The 18,357-nt window shown below is 40.6% G+C and overlaps 1 protein-coding gene across 1 annotated transcript in view; it reads right to left on the bottom strand.

The window, feature by feature from the left end:
- Positions 1-18,357, bottom strand: part of NFRKB (nuclear factor related to kappaB binding protein) — a gene marked incomplete in the record, with an annotated part of 1,477,031 nt that overhangs the window by 1,021,809 nt on the left and 436,865 nt on the right. Inside the window, 1 exon segment of the mRNA XM_044081086.1 lies at positions 17,678-17,783. Coding sequence (XP_043937021.1) covers positions 17,678-17,783 — 106 coding nt within the window.

Raw genomic sequence — 18,357 nt, 5'->3', positions numbered from 1 at the left:
AACCTACCACCCTAGAACACAAAAAAGGAAAAGAAACTAAGGGTAATGCTGCTCAATGCCAGAAGTCTGAATCTCAAAATGCATGCACTCGAGGCCCTTCTCAGTATGGAGAACATCGATGTCTGTGCTGTGACAGAAACCTGGTTCAAGGCTCCTGAGAGCACCCCAGCACTATCAGGTTTTACCTCATATCATGCGTTCCGGCCCCAAAATCCGGACAATACCAAGAAAGGAGGGGGGGTATCCATATTCATCAAGGACACCCACACCTCAAGACTGGTTGCAACACACGATGCATCGGAGACCATCCAGGTGCAATTAACCATAGGCAAGACTGCTCTGCAAATTGTAGCATGTTACAGGCCACCCTCACAAACTCAGGAACCTCACATGGCCTTCCTGAAAACACTAGAAGGGATAAATGTATCACCAAACACCATCATACTAGGTGACTTCAATTACCCTAATATAGACTGGGAACACTACTCAAGCCCAAACACCCTAGCCCAAAAGTTCCTGGAATTCATAAACTCAAATGCCATGGAACAACTAGTTACCATCCCCACAAGAGGAGATAACATACTTGACCTCATCATCACGAACATGGGAGCACAATGTTCAACACCGAAGTATACCCTCACTGGTGAGATCAGATCACAAACTAATCTCGCTGGAGGTCCTCATCCCACCCCACCTGAAATAAAAAGACCACAGTAAAGAACTTCTCAAAGCCGTCTTCACACTTCTAAAGACTAGTGTGGTCTCCTTTAAGGCCCCCGAGGCGGCGGAAAACAGTACACATGCCGCTGAATCACTTACAAATGCCTTCTACCAGCACCTGCAGGACTGCATGGATAAGGCAATCCCAAGCAAAACAAAGACTCTTTGTACCAAAGGCAAGCATCCAGTCTGGTGGACCCCAGCCATAAACAAACTCTACAACAAAAGGAGGAAGCTACTACAAGATAGAGCAAAATCCTTAAAAGGTAAGACACCCTTGATCACTATAAGTAAAAAACTAAGAGCTCTCATAAAATCATCCAAAGCAAATTTTGAGAGAAAAATAGCTAAAGACTCAAAAGACAATCATAAGGCCTTCTTTAGCTATGTTAGAAACCTGGGAGGAAACTCCCAGATATGCTCAGAACTAGTTCAAAATGATGTGAAGATTACTGATCCTACGGACATTGCCAACATACTGGCTGACAGGTTCAGTGCAAACTTCTCCCCCCCCCAAAAGGAGAGATATCTATACCAAATGATTGCAGCCAGCCAAACATCTCCAACGCCCAAGTAAGAACTGCTCTCTCCAAAGCAAAAAACACAGCATCCATGGGACCTGATGGTGTCCCCGGCTGTGTGCTCCACGAAATCAATGAGGAATTAAACCCACAGCTAGGACAGCTGTTTAATCAAAGTCTTACCTCTGGATACGTACCCAGGGAGTGGCGCACTGCAACTGTGGTCCCACTTCACAAAGGCGGTGCCTCCACCGACCCTGGAAATTACCGGCCCATTAGCTTGACAAGCCTTATCTGCAAAGCCATGGAGAGGATCATAATGGACCTCATAAATAAAGACATAGGGAATTTGCAGACTTTGGATCCAACCCAGTTTGGCTTTGTCAAAGGCAGATCATGCCTTTTAAACTTGGTTGACTTTTGAAACAGTCACCAAAGCCATTGATGAGGGAAAGGCAGTCCATACAGCCTACCTCGATCTGGCGAAGGCCTTGATACAATACCCCACTCGGGTATCATTGAAAAACTCATCAGCTTAAATATTAACCCATACATCACAAGATGGGTTGCAAACTGGCTGAGTGACAGAACCCACAGGGTCAGAGTTGCTGGCGCCATGTCAGACTCAAAGCCTGTCACAAGTGGTGTCCCACAGGGCTCAGTCCTGGGCCCACTCTTGTTTGGCATCTACTTCTCCAAGTACAAGCAAACACAGGAGGGTTATGGCTGACAAAGTTTGCAGATGACTGCAAACTGGGCGCCATAGTAGAAAATACATCTGACACAGATATCCTTCAGAAGGGTCTCACAGAAACGGATAACTGGTGCCAGAGCCATGGCCTAAAGTTAAATGCCAAAAAATGCATAGTCATACCCTTCGGGAAAAACAAGGTTACCCCTAGCTACCAAATAGGTGGCAATCCACTGAGCACAGAAGAAGTTATCAGGGACCTGGGGACCCAGGTTGATAGTAGTCTGTCATTCGACACCCATGTAGCTAAAGTAGTTAGGAAGACCTTCTACATTACTACCTTATCATGAAGGGATTCTCATCTAGATCAAGGGAGGTCATTGTCTCCCTCTACTCATCACTCATCAGACCAATGATTGAGTACAATGCCCCAGTCGGAATGTATCTGACCCGACACTTGCAGCAGCTGGAGAGGCCACAAAAGTTCCTCACCAAAAGGATAAAGGGTCTCAAAAATCTGTCCTATGCTGCCCGACTGAAAGAACTCCATCTCTATTCAGTCGCCACGCTTGCTCAGAGGTGACCTTTGCCTAACATACAAGGCCATGTCAAACCCAGATTTGATGAATATGCTTCACCTCAAAAAATCTAGATCCATCAGAGCCACAAGGGCCGGAGACTTAACCCTCGCCACGGCTATTAATAGGACGTGCTGGAGGGATAGATTCATCACCCAAAGACTCCCTATGCTGTGGAACAAAATCCCAGTATATGTGAGGCAGAGCACCTCGCTGGCCTTGTTCAAGAGAAATCTTGACCAATGGATGGGAGATCGCAGATATACCCCAGGGATTACCTCAGTGTCACTGCTCGACAGAGGCACAACAAAATAATGGGTATAGTTCCCCATACTAAAGGGGTGGCGTAAGCCACAAAACGATGGGCTAGGCTTGTAAATGCCCTCGGGCAGATAGCCTAGTATGAACCTATGAACCTAATAATACACCCATACTCTCACAACTCATAACCCCTTATAAAAATCTCAACTCTCTCCGCTCTTCCAGCAAACTTCTGACAAGTTCAACAAAATCAAATAACTATGCTGGTGACTCTCTATTTACCAATGCTATAGGGACAAAATGGAATTTGTTACCCACTAGCATAACAAAGATAACTTCATTGCCTCTTTTCAAACAGAACATTAAAGTGCATTTCCAAAATCACTGGCTTTGCTCCTGTAATAAACCTGATTAGTCCATCACTATTACTACCTAAATAAAACCATCTCTCTTCTCCTTTCTACTCTGCCTACTTTTTTGTCTTTCTTTTCTCTTCCCTTTACTTCTCTACCTGCTATTCTGCAGTACTTGCTCTTTTATTTTCACCACTTTCTATTCCCACTTTTTCCCTTACTCTCTTCTCACTTTATTCTCCTTACCTTCACCCCTTTCTATGTTAATCTAATCAGTATTTTTCAACTGGTTAATTGAGAATTCAATTGTATTGAGTGTTTTAGTAACTAACTCTTGTAGTAGTTTTTTATTTATATAGAAGAGTTTGCTATCTTTTATTTTTAATGTTTGCTTGCAAACTCTATTACTAACTCTTAGATTTTCATTATAATGAGTACTGCTATTACATTTTTGTATGACAATTTTTCTGTATGTTAATTTTTTTTTTTTTTTTTTTTTTTTTTTTTTTTTATCTCTGAATGTATCTCACTCTGTGGAGCTTTTCTCCCCGGGCCTCTACTGAAAATGGAAATTTCTCCAGCTAGACTAGCCCGGTCAACAAATGTAAAATAAAATAAATAAATAAAATAAATGCTCAGAATGAATGGCATACCTCTGGGGATCTTGTAATGCAGTTTGCCTTCCTTGATAATACTCTGCCAGAATACAAGAGGGTGGAGTTGCTCTACCTGAATACAGCAACTTGACCTTTTAAAAATGGTTATAGTATTATCATCATCTCCATCCTTTTCCCCCACATTCTACATGGAGTTATGGTGTGTCATCAGCTGTCAACAATCTCGATTCAATGCCATTCTCCTATCTTCAACAGTTATGCCGACTTGTTGCAGGTCTTCTCTCATACAATCCATCCATCTTCTTTGCTGCTCTCTCATTTCCTCTTTTATTTTTTCTTCTATCCAAAATCTTCACCAGTTTGTCTTCTGCTTTTCTGCACGTGCCCAAACTACTGTAATTCATTCTCTGAGTTTCTCTGCAATTGGAGTTACTGGGGCTTCTGATCTAATGTCCTCATTTCTTCACCTGTCCCACAGTGTGCATTCTACCACCCATCTCAGGCACATCATCTCCATCACCTCCAGCTTTCACACCTACTTGTACTAATATCCCTTTATCTGTTAGCTCATGCCACATCTCTTCAACCCACTTCTTACAACAACCACCTGCCATCTCCCCTGGCACACATTCATGCTACCATGCCTTAAATCACTTGCATTTGCCCATAACTGCTAATCTATTCAGCACTACCTTCATTCGCTTACTCAAGATAAACTACTTAGGCAACAACCCATTAACCCAAATACCAGCTTTAAATCATAAGATTAAAACGAAGTGCCTATTCTATCAGTTTCATTTCCACCATAAATTAAACCACTGTGGTGACATCCACCAAACCCTGGCCCACAATACCAAACACAGATCTCAAAGAACCCCCAGTAACCCTTTCTCAGCAAAGTTCCCTAACCAAACAAATCTAGCAGGATTACACCTCCTACAACCTAAACCTCCACAGTATTCAAAACAAGATACCTGAACTCCATCCCTGGAAAAATGTCCACATCCAATATATCGTAACAGTAACTGAAACTTGATTTAAACAAGACATAAAAGAGGAAGAAATTCTTAGACCAGGTTATAATATACTCAGACTTCTCAGAAAAAAAGAAAAAAGGAGTTGGAGTTGCCTTAACATACCTAAACACTCTGCAACTCTCTCTCTCCATCCCACTGGCTCTCCAATTCAATAAAGCTGAAATTCTTATGTCCACACTCAAACTTAAACATAAAAATGTATGCATGATTACTATTTACATACCCCCAGGTACCAATATTCCCATCGCAGAGGAATTCTTACAAACTAGGCTCCAACAGGAAACTATTAAACTTGAAGGCCTTAACACTGACTGATAAACAATGAATAATGAGAATTGTAATGTCACCATAAAGCTATTTAGCTTTATACAGCTCATTAATACCCCGGTTTTACATTCTTCTACATGGGGTCAAGGTATCTCGATAACTGTTGCCATTTCCCCCAATTCTGTGCAACTCTCCTACTTTCTTTGACAGTCATGCCTGACAGTCACAGCCCTTCTCTTACATAATTGATCGATCTCTTTGTGGGACATCCTTGTTTCCTCTTGCTTTCTTCCCGTCAGTCTGAATCTTCTTCACCAAATCATCTTCTGCTTTCCTGCATATACTCCCAAATCACTTTAACCCATTCTCTGTAACTGTAGCTACTTCAGCTTCTGCTGGGATGTCCTTATTTCTTTGTCTGTCCCAGTGTGCATCTTACCCATCTCAGGCACTTCCACACTATCACCTATAGTCTTCTCAATTGATCTGAGTTAATTGATGAGATTTCTGGGTCATAAAGAAGTACTGGTTGCTCTACTGTTTTGTAAACCTTACGTTTCAGCTTGACATTCTTATTTCACACAATGTGCCAGCTGACTACAATCTCGGATTCTAGCTTTGACCTCCTCACTCAGACTTGTCTTTTCCTCAGGTCTCCCCTCCCAAACACTTGAAGCTGTTAACCTGCTTATACTACTTTCCATTTCATCTCAACTTTGAGCATCTTCAGATTTCACATTTGCTGCCATGTAATCCATTTTATTCCATGTGTCTTTAGGTTTATTTTCCTTTCCCCCTATAATTTGCTGAAGTTTCTGTTCAGAATCTGCAAGTATTTCCACATCATTTACATAAAGCAGCTTTCTTGATCTGCACTCTCCAGCATGTTTGATAATATAGTCTATCACCAGAATGAACAGAAGTGGGCTCATGGATGAACCCTGATGCACATTCATTCACCATGGATACCCCTCAAAGAGTCCAAACACTGTTCGTACTTGTGCCACTGTCTCCTTATACACAGACTGCATTTATTTTACCAGTGTTTCCAGGATTTCAAACCATCACAGGACTGTCCAAAATCAGCTTTTTTTGGACCCTGTCATATGCTTTAAACAGGTCTACAAATGCCCACATGGACTCTTACCTCCTCTCTAGCTTCTTCTCCTCTATCTGTCTCTCCACAAACCTTTGGTCAATTGTGCTGCATCCTGATCTGACTCTAAACTGCTCAACTCTCATCTTACTTTCTACTACTACTCTGCGCATTTGCTTATCAATAACCGTCTCCAGCACTTTCATGCAGTGAAATAGGAGTCTGCTACCACTGTGCTGCCCACAGTTATTAATGTCCCCTTTGCTCTTGCATAGTGGTACAAGACTTGGAATGCTTATTCTCCAATCACCTGGGATACACCTTCCTTTCCATTCTGCGAGATGTACCCCCAGTAGCCATTTCTCCCCAACTCACCCATCATCTTGGTCATACCTGCCATGACCTCATCTGGGGCTGTTACTTTCATTGACTTCATTTTCCTTAGTCTTGTTCTTACGTCTTCTGTGGTGGGCTCTTCCTCTTTTATAACAAGCTGTATAAGGGACATTACAGGTTCTGTAGGGTTTGGAAGCTCTCCGAGGTACTCCTATCTGCCTTTGATATCCTCTGGACTAAACTTGTATCAAAGGAACTGACAGTTGTTGCTGGCATGCCTTAAGAATGCTGTCAATGACTATTTTCTTTATCTTGAACTCTTTGCTTGCTACCTGACAGAGTTTAATTGTGCAGTCTACAGAGTCACTTTATCAGTTTACAGAAGCTTGAAGATTGCCTCTGATACCTTGCTATTTGTTACAGTTACTGTTCTCTCAGCCTCTGTTAGCCAACCTGTATTCCTTCTTAGCCATGTCAATCTTTTCTACCTCCCACGTTTTCCTGTACTTCTTTCTTTTAATAGCGCTCTGGCCTTCTGCAGTCTATCAGCAGCTTCCTTATGCACCTTATTTCTTTTTTCTTAACTGGCTCAGCCTTATACCTGTTCTACAGTCCTCACACATGCTGTTTTGAGTTGCTGCCATTCTTGTCTGAGACTGTCAATATCACCAAGAACAAGTATGACACAGGTACTTGTTTTAGACTATGTGATCAGTAGTAGGAATGTTAAACTCCAGAAAAAAAAAATGAAGCTTTGAAAAACTAGCCTATTCCTTGCACTAAGAATAGAGTGAGGGCATCATTTTGGTTTGCTGAATACTTATCAAATACTTCTTTGCCTCATTATCTTGTCTCCTTAGAAACTTGACAAAAAGAATCCTACTCTTAAGGTTAAACAGGTACAATGGGCAGGCAATGCTAACCATCTGAAGAGAAAGTACAGTTTTTAAGAACTTACCATAACAGCAGATGTCCAACTGATCACTGCTGCAGTATTCCTAACATATGGGTTGCCACATCTGATTGCTGTCACTGATGATGTCTGGCCAGTGTACCAAAGCTTTACCTTCACTAGGTACAAGTGTGGATCCTCAGACTAACTTCAAGCCAGTGGCTTGACGACTACTGAGACAGGAGACTGGTCAGCTTGGGTAGGTGGTTAATTGGTAAGAAAACTTCCCTGAACCCATGTAAGAGAGCAAAGGGTAGAGGACAGGGCACAGTCAACTAAAGATGGAAGTGAGCGAGAGAAAACGGGATGGAGGGTGAGATGGAATACTGCAACAGTGATCAGTAGAAAACCTACTGTTATGGTAGGTAGTTACACAATTGAACTACTTCCTGGCTGGAATAACTGTTGCAGTATTCTTGACAGACAGGTGATTCCCAGAATTGGAGGAGGAAGGAAGGGTGGTTGGCTACTGAAGAGTAATTCAGCAGTCCTGCCAGGACTGAACTAGCAAAAGCTGTCTTGAAAGAAAGTATCAACTTTGTAATGCTTGGTAAAGGTGTGTAAAGAGGACTAAGTGGATGCCTCCAAGACAGCCCTAGAGTCTGTTCCTTTATTTAAATGTCCCGAAGAAATGACCACCCTAGTGGAATGTGCTTTAAGGCAGGAAGGTAAGGTCTTACCATGGTGTAAGTAAAATAAGGAAATTCCACAGACTGTTAAAATCCCTTCCCCACTATTCCGAGGGTTAGACAAGAAGGTGGAAAAATTAATGGCCTGACCGAGGGGCAGCTCTGCTCGTTCACTACTTCAGGCAAAAAGGATCGTTTACCATGGGAGTCACCTGTCTCTGTGAAAAATGAAAAAAATGGGGAATGACCATGACAGCCTACAGCTCAGAAACCCTCCTGGAAGAGATGAGGGCCAAGACAAGGACGGTTTTCAAAGTACTGCATATTAGAGAAGTGGAAGAAGCTGGTTCAGTTTTAGAATCAGTAAATTTTTCTACCACAAAATTAAGATCCCAAGGAGGAGAGATGATTTCCCTTGATGTGTTAAGATACAGAACTCCCCTGTGTAAAAGCTTGACCTCCAGCTTAGTTATAAAATGGAGAATTAAGATGAAACAAGACATTTATAGTAGACAAATGAACTTTTATGCTTAAGCAAGCCAAGCCGCATTGGAGAAGCTCATGGAGCTACAGCAGTACTGTAGGGACCTGTGCTAAGACTGGATCCTGACTTTGTTAGCAGTGCCAAAGGAAAAACCTTTTCTGCTTAGCCGTGCAAGATTTTTTTTATAGTAGATCTCCTAACCCATTGTAGGTCTTGTGCCACCTCTTCAGAGAAGAGATATCTTTGCGGTATTAAAATCTTACCATCCATAGGGTTAGGCTTAGGGATGGGAGATTCGGGTGGAGCGGCAATTCTTTTTGCTGAGTAATCAGGTCCAGCGGTAGAGGAATCTTCCTGTAATTTAATTTTGCCAGGTGACATAGTAGGGGAAACCAATGCTGCTTTGGTTAAAATGCAGCCAGTAGTAGGAGTTTGGGACTCTCCTTTTGTGCCTTGAGAAGAATTTTGGGAAGGAGAGGAACAGGATGGAAGGCATAGAGGAACTTCCCTGTCCACTGGAAAAGAGAAGGCATTTGTCCTTCAGACAGTGGGACAAGGATCCTTGGTACAGAACTGAGGGCGCTGATGGTTGCTTGGCAAAGTAAAGAGGTTTGAGGAGTGCCACACTGAAGTGTGATGTTGTGAAAGACCTCTCCCTTTCAAGGTCCACTCATGCGGGTCCTCCAGGTAGCAACTTAAGCAGTCTGCTAACACAATGTCCTGAGAGGGGACGAATGTGGTGATCAGCATGATGTTCATTTGTATTGCCAACTTCCACGCCCTATGTACTAACCTGCAAAGTTGGTTAGATCTGGTGCTTCGCTGTTTATGTACCACAACTGTGGTGTTGTCTGTGTACACTTGGAGTGGTCCTGATCTCCAAAGATAGGCAAAAATTTGAAGAGTCAAACAAACAAGAGCCAGCACAAACTGTGTGGTTTAAACACAATTTAATGTGTAAGATACCTCACAATGGTTGAAGGGACAAGAATCCCAACCCCCAAACCAAACCAGTTTTGGCTAGATAGCCTTCTTCAGTGGAAGACCGATATAAAACAAAACACAGAACCAAAAAAGTACTTCTTAGTACTTCTTATATATCCAAGGCAGAGCCCAACAAACAATCCTATTAGTTAATTCATAAGTATTCATTCAAACCAGGAGGGAAATGCCCCTCTAGTTTAATAATCCATTTTTTTCTCCTTAGTGTTCAAAACACTGTGCCAACCAATTTTATCCCTACAATTTCACATAATATGGTCAATAATGGTAAACCTAAATACCGAAGTACTATGTTTACAAGTGTGTTTATAAAGGGCATTCAAAGGTTTTTTTGAGTCTGATATCACTCGTGTTCCGCTATTCTGAGTTTCAAAGGTCTTGATGTTTTGCCCACATAAAACGCAGATCATGTACAAGTTGCCAAATAAATCATCTAACTTGTATTGCAGTTGGCCAAAAAAGAAATATTATATACTATAGATGTATTCTTACTACTGAATTCTTTTGTCTTATTTACCCGATGGCAATGGGAACAATGACCACAAGGGACACATCACCTCAAAATATCTCCTGTCAATGTTCTTTGATAAGGGACGTTCTCCCTGTAGTCCAATCTCTTATAGTGACTGAAAAGGTAACCCAAAATGTGGCCCCTATGAAAAGATAAAGCACATGTGTCACCCAAATGGTCAGAAAATTTGTGTTCCGCCAACAGAATATTCCAATGTCTGTGAATAATTTTCATAAAGGATTTAGTGTTCCTGCCCTACATAGTGACCAATCTCAATTTGGTCTCAGTATCTGGTGAGTCCTTATGATATTCCAATAATCCAGCTCTATCCTGATTTGAAGCAAATTGGCTGGCCCTGCAGATGTTGCCTACCTGATACCCCCATCCTTAAATCTGTGAATAAGGTCCTGCTTATAATGGCTAAATGAGGAATGGGAACAGATCCTCCTTACCCTAAAAAATTGAGATTTAAGGATGTTCCTGATGATATGCTGTGGGTGGAAGCTAGTAGCATGCAAGAGAGAGTTGTATTGGGGGAATTTTCTATATATCTGAGTTTCCAGAATATTGTCCGAATTCCGACTAACTAATGCATCCAGAAAAGTAATCTCAGTCTTACTAAAATTAATCTTAAACTCTATACCCCATTTGTTCTCATTAAGGTAATCAACAAACTCCTGCAAAAATATCTCATCCGACCTCCACACCAACCAACAATCATCAAGATACCACCTCCATACATCAATCTCATTAATGTACAAATTATGAGAGGCATCCTAGATCAGTTCCTCCTCCAAATAAGCCATAAACAGATAAGCATATATAGGGGCAAAGGAAACACCCATGGCTGCACCTTGAACCTGCCAAACACATTGTTCTTGAAAGTATAACACATTTTTGGTTAAAATGTATTTAGCCAGGCATACAAGGAAGGTATTAAAGCCTGTTCATATAGTTTGGATCTCTCCAGCCAATATTGGAGGGCTATCAAACCTGCCCAATGTGGGATATTGGTATACAGGGAGGTGAAATCCAGGGTACCTAACAGCCAATCCACTTCCAATTCCATATCTGATATAATACCCAAAAATTGGGTAGTGTCTTGAATTTGGGCCCACACATAGGACAACAGTGGTTTCAAATATAAAGTTAAAAATTCAGAGAGGGGTTCTGTTCAAATATAAAGTTAAAATTCAGAGAGGGGTTCTGTAAGAGACCCTCTACTTGCCAGTATTGGTCTGCCTGGTTGGTTTCTAGGATCCTTGTAGATTTTGGGGAGAAGATACAGGTATTGTTGCTTAGGATCAGCCACTTTCAGGTTAAATTTATCACCCTTAGTGATAACACCCTGGTCTTCAGCTTCATCCAGGAACTGGTCAATCTCTACCTTAAATCTACTAGTGGGGTCCAGAGGCATGGTCATATAATACCTGCCATCTGCTAGCCGTTTCTGCGCTTCCCCACAATATGCTGCCCAATCCTGAATCACAACAGCCCCACCTTTGTCCGCTGGTAAAATCACAATGTCCTTACTGAAGCTCAGATTATTAATGCATTCTCTTTCAGCTTTAGCAACGTTATTTTTAAACTTATCAGATTCACCAGGGTTAAAATGAAGATCCTTAAGAACATTACCCTGAAAACTAGAAACAATAGGTGACAATGGGGGCATAAAGGTTGATCCACAGAACCTGAAACCTCTCTGTCTGTTAACTAAAGAATTATCAAAATATAACCATAGATTTAATAAACGACAAAAATCAATCACATCCTGAGCAAAAGACTGCTCAGGAACAAAAAAAAAAAAAAAAAAAAAAAAAAAAACAGACACAAAACTCAGACCCTTGTTCAGAATTTTTATTTCAATATCAGAAAGACTCACAGAAGAGATGTTGTATATACTTTAAATACGTTATATTTGAAACCATTGTTGTCCTGTGTGTGGGCCCGAATTCAAGACACTACCCAATTTTTGGGTATTATATCAGATATGGAATTGGAAGCGGATTGGCTGTTATGTACCCTGGATGTCACCTCCTTGTATACCAATATCCCGCATTGGGCAGGCTTGATAGCCCTCCAAGATTAATTTTAGAAATACCGAGATTACTTTTCTGGATGTATTAGTAAGTCAGAATTTGGACAACACTCTGGAAACTCAGATATATAGAAAATTCCTCCAATACAACTCTCTCCTACAGGCTACTAGCTTCCACCCACAACATATCATCAGGAGCATCCTTAAATCTCAATTTTTAAGGGTAAGGATTATATGTTCCAATTCCTCCTCATTTAGCCATTATAAGCAGGACCTTATTCACAGATTTAAGGATGGGGGTATCGGGTAGGTGACATCTGCAGGGCCAGCCAATTTGCTTCAAATCAGGATAGAGCTGGGTTACTGGAATATCATAAGGACTCGCCAGATACTGAGACCAAATTGAGATTGGTCACTACGTATGGCAGGAACACAATCCTTTATGAAAATTATTCACAGACATTGGAATATTCTGTTGGCAGAACACAAATTGTCTGTCTATTTGGGTGACACATGGGGCCGCACTTTGGGTTCCCTTTTCAGTCGCTATAGCAGATCAGACTACAGGGAGAACGTCCCTTATCAAAGAACATTGACAGGAGATAATTTGAGATGATGTGCCCTTTGTGGTCATTGTTTCCATTGCATCGGGTAAATAAGACAAAAGAATTCAGTAGTAAGAATGCATTTATAGTATATAATATTTCTTTTTTGGCCAACTGCAGTACAAGGTTGGATGATTTATTTGGCAACTTGGATATGCTCTGCATTTTATGTGGGCCAAACATCAGGACCTTTGAAACTCAGAATAGGGGAACACATGAGTGATATCAGACTCAAAAAAACCTTCAAATGCCCTATATAAACACACTTGTAAGCACAGTACTTCGGTATTTAGGTTTACCATTACTGACCATATTATGGGAAATTGTAGGGATAAAACTGGTTGGCAAAGTGTTTTGAACACTATGGAGAAAAATGGATTATTAAACTAAGGGGGGCTTTTCCCTACTGGTTTGAATAAATACTTATGAATTAACCAATGGGATTGTTTGTTGGGCTCTGCCTTGGATTTATAAGAAGTACTTTTTTTGGTTCTGTGTTGTGTTTTGTATCTGTCTTCCATTGAAGAAGGCTATCTAGCCGAAACAAATTTGGTTTGGGGGGTTGGGATTCTTGTCCCTTCAACCATTGTGATGTATCTTACACATTAAATTGTGTTTAAACCACACAATTTGTGCTGGCTCTTGTTTGTTTGACTTTTCTGGGAGTTTGGAGCCGTTGCACTTGCCGTACATGTGGGTTTGAGGGGTTCGGCAAAAATCTGAAGGGTTTGCAGAAGAGCTCTTTTTCATTCAGGATGGTATGTTCTTTCAGGAACTGGGGTGACAATTTCCCTTGTAATCTGCGTGATCTTGTCTGAGCCAACCCCATGCTTTGTCTGAGGTGTCCATGTCAACCTGTTGAAGAGGAGGGAGAGGTGTGAAAAAAGGTAATCCTGGATTAAGGATCGTCTGTCCCTTTCACCACATAAGCTCTCTCTTGAGACAAGGGAGGAAGGGAATCAGGGTGTCCAAGGGGTGGAAGTGCTGAGACCACACCGACTTCAGGTACCACTGGATTTTCTTCACATGCAGCCTGGCCAAGGGAAGCACAGGTATGGCGGCTGGCATGAATCCAAATGTCATCAGCATCTCCCAGCAAAGTAGTGGGCTGCAGAGGAGAGGTCCTAGAAGTAAATGCACAGGCTGAGAACCTTCTCCTGAGGCAGGAAGGCATGCATTTTTTTTGTGTCCAGCTTGCATCCCAGAAACGCCAGGTTCTGCATAGGAACCACATATGATTTTTTTGCAGTTTACAGTGAAACTCAGACCTGTCAGAAAATGGAGGGTGAGCTGAAGATGCAGAAGAAGCTCTGGGGAAACAGCTGTATAAAAAGGTTTTCCAGGCAGATGAAAATATGAATTCCTTGAATGCGGCAGAAAGCTACTACAGGCGCTAGGTAAATTGGAAACACTCTTGGGGCAATAAAAAGACCATAAAATAGAGCAATAAATTTATAGTGCGAGTAGCCAGAGAAAAACCTGAGGAATCTCCTACAAGAGGGGCAAACAGGAATATTTAGGTAGGCGTACGAGATCTAACAACACTAAGAAGGACTGTGGGAGGTTTGGAGAGAACATTTTGAAAGATGGTACCTTCAGGTAAGTGTTCAGGATGTGTTCCACTACCCTTCTTTTCTCAGGACTAGAAAAACCATGGAATAAAACCCTCTTCCCATGAATTCCTTTGGGACTAGCTCTACAGTACCCTGATCCAACAGGTCTTTAATATTGAGAGTCAGAAAGGATGTTTGATTTGGAGGAGGCAGTGGCATGCCTCTCGGAGGGGAATGTTTTCTCAAGACATGGCATAGCCATTCCTGGATGATGGAGAGGATGCACTTGTCTATTGTAATACTTCCCACCTGGTCAGGGAGAGTGACAACCGTAGAGTAAAAGGAGTAATGGGACTAGGAACGGGGGGGGGGGTGCTGCAAGAACAGTCCCTTGCTTGTGCTCAAAAGGGTGGCCTCCCAGCTGGAGATTCCTTTTGGGATGCAGGGAAGAGCGGAGGAACAAATCAACCTTCTGGGAAAGGAGATGGTTGGGAGGTGTGGCCCTCAAAATGCATTACTATTAAGCATGTTAAAAGGGATAAATAAAACCAACTATGATCATCCCAATTTCACATTTGTCTGTGGTAATGTAACTTTTCAGTAGTTTTTTAAATCCTGGTACCCCGGGGCAAGATAGTGCTACAGATGTTAAGAAATAAAAATAAAATGTATGAAATATAATGCAGGCAAATGAAGAATGCACTGAACACGTCAAACCTTTAGTCCAACACATCTAGTTGAAATAAAAAAAGATAAGCAACTAAATTGGTCTAATTTTTAGAAGTACTCACGCAAGATAAAAGAAAATCGGAAAATGATGAGCAGATTCTGTGGCAATGAGGAATGAATCTCTGACTTAAGACCTGGCATCAATTAGTGACCTGGATACATACATACAAATGTTGTAAACACAAGCATTAATGCCCTTCTAGCCTGTTAATACACCAAAACACTTGCTCTTATAATAACTGTCCAGGTTGTTCTTAAAAATATCTAAACTAGTACTTGCTATAATGTAATTTGGTAGTTTGTTCCATGCATCAGCTGCTCTCTCAGAGAACATATTAGTATACTTCTCATTCCTATAGAATCTTCTACATAGGTTGTCTGGTGATTCTCCAGTACTTTTTGATAACCCGAACATTCCCAGTTAGTTGTCTCTAAATGTCCTATATACCTGAATAATATCTCCTCTTAGATATATTTTTGAAACACTGTACAAGTTATGACATTTTAGTCTTTCATAACTTAAATTTTCAAATCCATAGAAGTCTTTGGTATATTTCCATTTCACTCTTTCCAGTTTACTCATGCTTGTTTTCTTATAAGGTTTCCGTATTGTTATTTCATACTCAAGTTTGGGTCTAATGTAATTAAACAATGACTTCATCATTTCTAATTTCCTAGAAGTTACAAATCTTTTTATACAACCTATAGTTCTATAACAATTATTAACCAATTGGTTGACATGATTAGAAAAACTGAAATCTGGATCTACCCATATACCCAGGTCCTACAGTTTCAATCACTGTGTGCTGTATTAAACATTCACCTTTCACTGTATGATTTATCAGCATATTGTCCTGTGTCCACATGGTCAATTTAGTCAAGTTATTTTGCAGACATGACCTCATCTGTAACACGTAATCACTTTACCCAATTTCAGGTCTGCATATAAACTGTAGAACACCTCAGATGAAAAAGTTAGGACTGAAAGATACAATCTAAATAAGTAAGGGCTTTGGACAGAGCCCTATGGGACACCCAGACTGTAACCAAAAATGTCATCTATCCAATTGCTGTATGATGCTTGCCATATCCTACTTGTAAGCCATGCAGCTATCCATCTAATCAAGAGTACATCGATAACTAGTTGTTCTAATTTGTTGATAAGTGTTTTGTGTATGACCCTGTCAAACGCTGAAGTTAAATCTATATAAATTACATCACAGCACAATTTTTCATTCATATCTGTTACTGTATTATTATAGAACATCATGTTACAGGTGGTAAAATATTTTCAAAATATGCATATGGGTATATGGCTTCAAGTCCCAACCTATCCAGTTCTGACAATAACTTATCCAATATTACCTTCTCCATTATTTTTCCACACCATGAAAGTAGACTTAAGGGTCTACATGACTCTGGGTTTGTACTACTCTGCTTCCCCTTAAAGACAGGTTTAATAAGCACGTCTCCAATCTTAAGGAATCTTCCCTTATTAATATGACCTAGTAAATAAAAAATATAATGCTACTGTAATTAATTGCTGAAGTGTTTTCAAGTCATTACTAATTCCATCTCCTCCCAGTGCTTTGTTTGAGATCCAGTTTACGCAGTCCTTTGTCAATATAATCTAATTTTATTCTAGTGTCTGAGGTTACCTGGATGTCACTAGGACAACTTATCATCCACTTTGTGGAGCCAAACATTTGCATAAGATTTGGTAAATGTATCTATATATCATTTGTGTCTGAGAATAAATTTTAGAATTTACACACAGTTTATCAATTTGTATGTCTTTACTCCTTCCACATCTTATGTATCTATAAAAAGTTTTCCTATTATGTTCATTTTCCTCAAATTTTTCTTGATCTTGTCTTGCGCTATGCTTAATTTGTTTGTCCACTTTGTTTATTTCAGTTTTCAAAGTTGTAGTTCAAGCTCTCTTTCATTTCTTATATTTTTTGTCTCTCATCTTAAGCAGGCATCTTGATCTTATTGAAATATATCTCCCTGACAGAATTCAACAGAGCAGTTCAAGACAGTGAAACAAAGGACAAGGGGTTGAAACAGCACAAAGGCAGTAAAACAATGAAGTTGTATAATAAAAAGTCACCAACAAGAAGCAGGGGGTGAGTGGGAGAAGGAAACAAACTAAAAATGGCTATAGGGAGAAAAAGGCAGAAACACAAGCTTCATGACCTCTTAAATAAATTTTAATTCAAGGCCATGGAAATTAAATACAGGGTTCCCATCTAGGCACACAACATTAAGTTCTTCCAAACCAAACATAATAGCCTTCTATCACCAGCTGTTGGTATGGCTTTGATTTCCACTTCCCCAGAAGAATTCTGAGGTTGGGGAGGATCAATAAAAGGCTAAAACTCATCATATGCTTCTTGAAACCATAGGATTTAAAGATGGTTCACTAGATAAAAAGAAACCTGACTACCACTGATTTCTTAAAGCTTTTGCAGTCAACAGCACAAATAAATAGTGGGAGTAAACAACAAGACACAATGTACAACATGAACAGTATGACCAGTGAATATAAGTTCAAGTGTCTTTCCAGAAACCACACCAATAACAAACTTAATATTTCATACCCTTTACACTCCAATGAATTCTGCATGAAAAGATAACTACCAGAAAGTTACCAACAGAAAAACTATACAGTACTACACAAAAACCATCACCTACCGTAAGCAGGGTGGTGTGCCCCTCCTGTAGCAGGATTTCCTGAAGAAGGCTGAAGAAACAGGATGCATTTTCACCAACTGGCACAGGCTTTATCTCTTCAGCAGGTCTGTTGGGGAAAAGTAAAGCTTTTATTGGGTTGAGCCTGAAATTGGTCAATACTAATGAGTGCACTAGCTCAGTAAGCAAATAATATAAATCATTAGCAGTAACTCTTAACTCACTAGTATCAAATCAGAAGGGATGCAGTTTACAACAGTCATATGTCAAAGAGAGACATCATGGACCTCCCGCAATGTGTGTACCAGGCTGATATAAGCCAAGCATTAAGCTGCATTTTACCTTCACCAAGGATGATGCCAGAATACAAGCAGAAGATGACGGACTTAAATAATTGGCTTAGTTCCTGGTGTCATTCTAAGGGTGTGCAATATTTGTCAGCATGGAAGGTGATGGTCAACAGACCCTGCTGATGGTTTGCACCTCTCCCCTCTAAGCTTTAAAATATTAGTGAAAATATTGCCCTCCCCCATAGTGCCTTTTTTAGGCAATGCAAAAACTGAAAAGTACTTCCGACATAACAAATCAAAAGAAAAAAAAATCTAGCTACTGCTCAGTGCTAGGAGTCTAAACAAGAAAGTCCATTCCCTACAAGCTCTCCTTACTCTACAGAATGCAGCCGT

This window comes from Protopterus annectens, chromosome 8.part0, assembly GCF_019279795.1.
Source record: "Protopterus annectens isolate FY-2018-M chromosome 8.part0, PAN1.0, whole genome shotgun sequence".
NCBI classification, from domain to species: domain Eukaryota; kingdom Metazoa; phylum Chordata; order Ceratodontiformes; family Protopteridae; genus Protopterus; species Protopterus annectens.
This window is presented reverse-complemented; position numbering and strand designations above follow the sequence as displayed.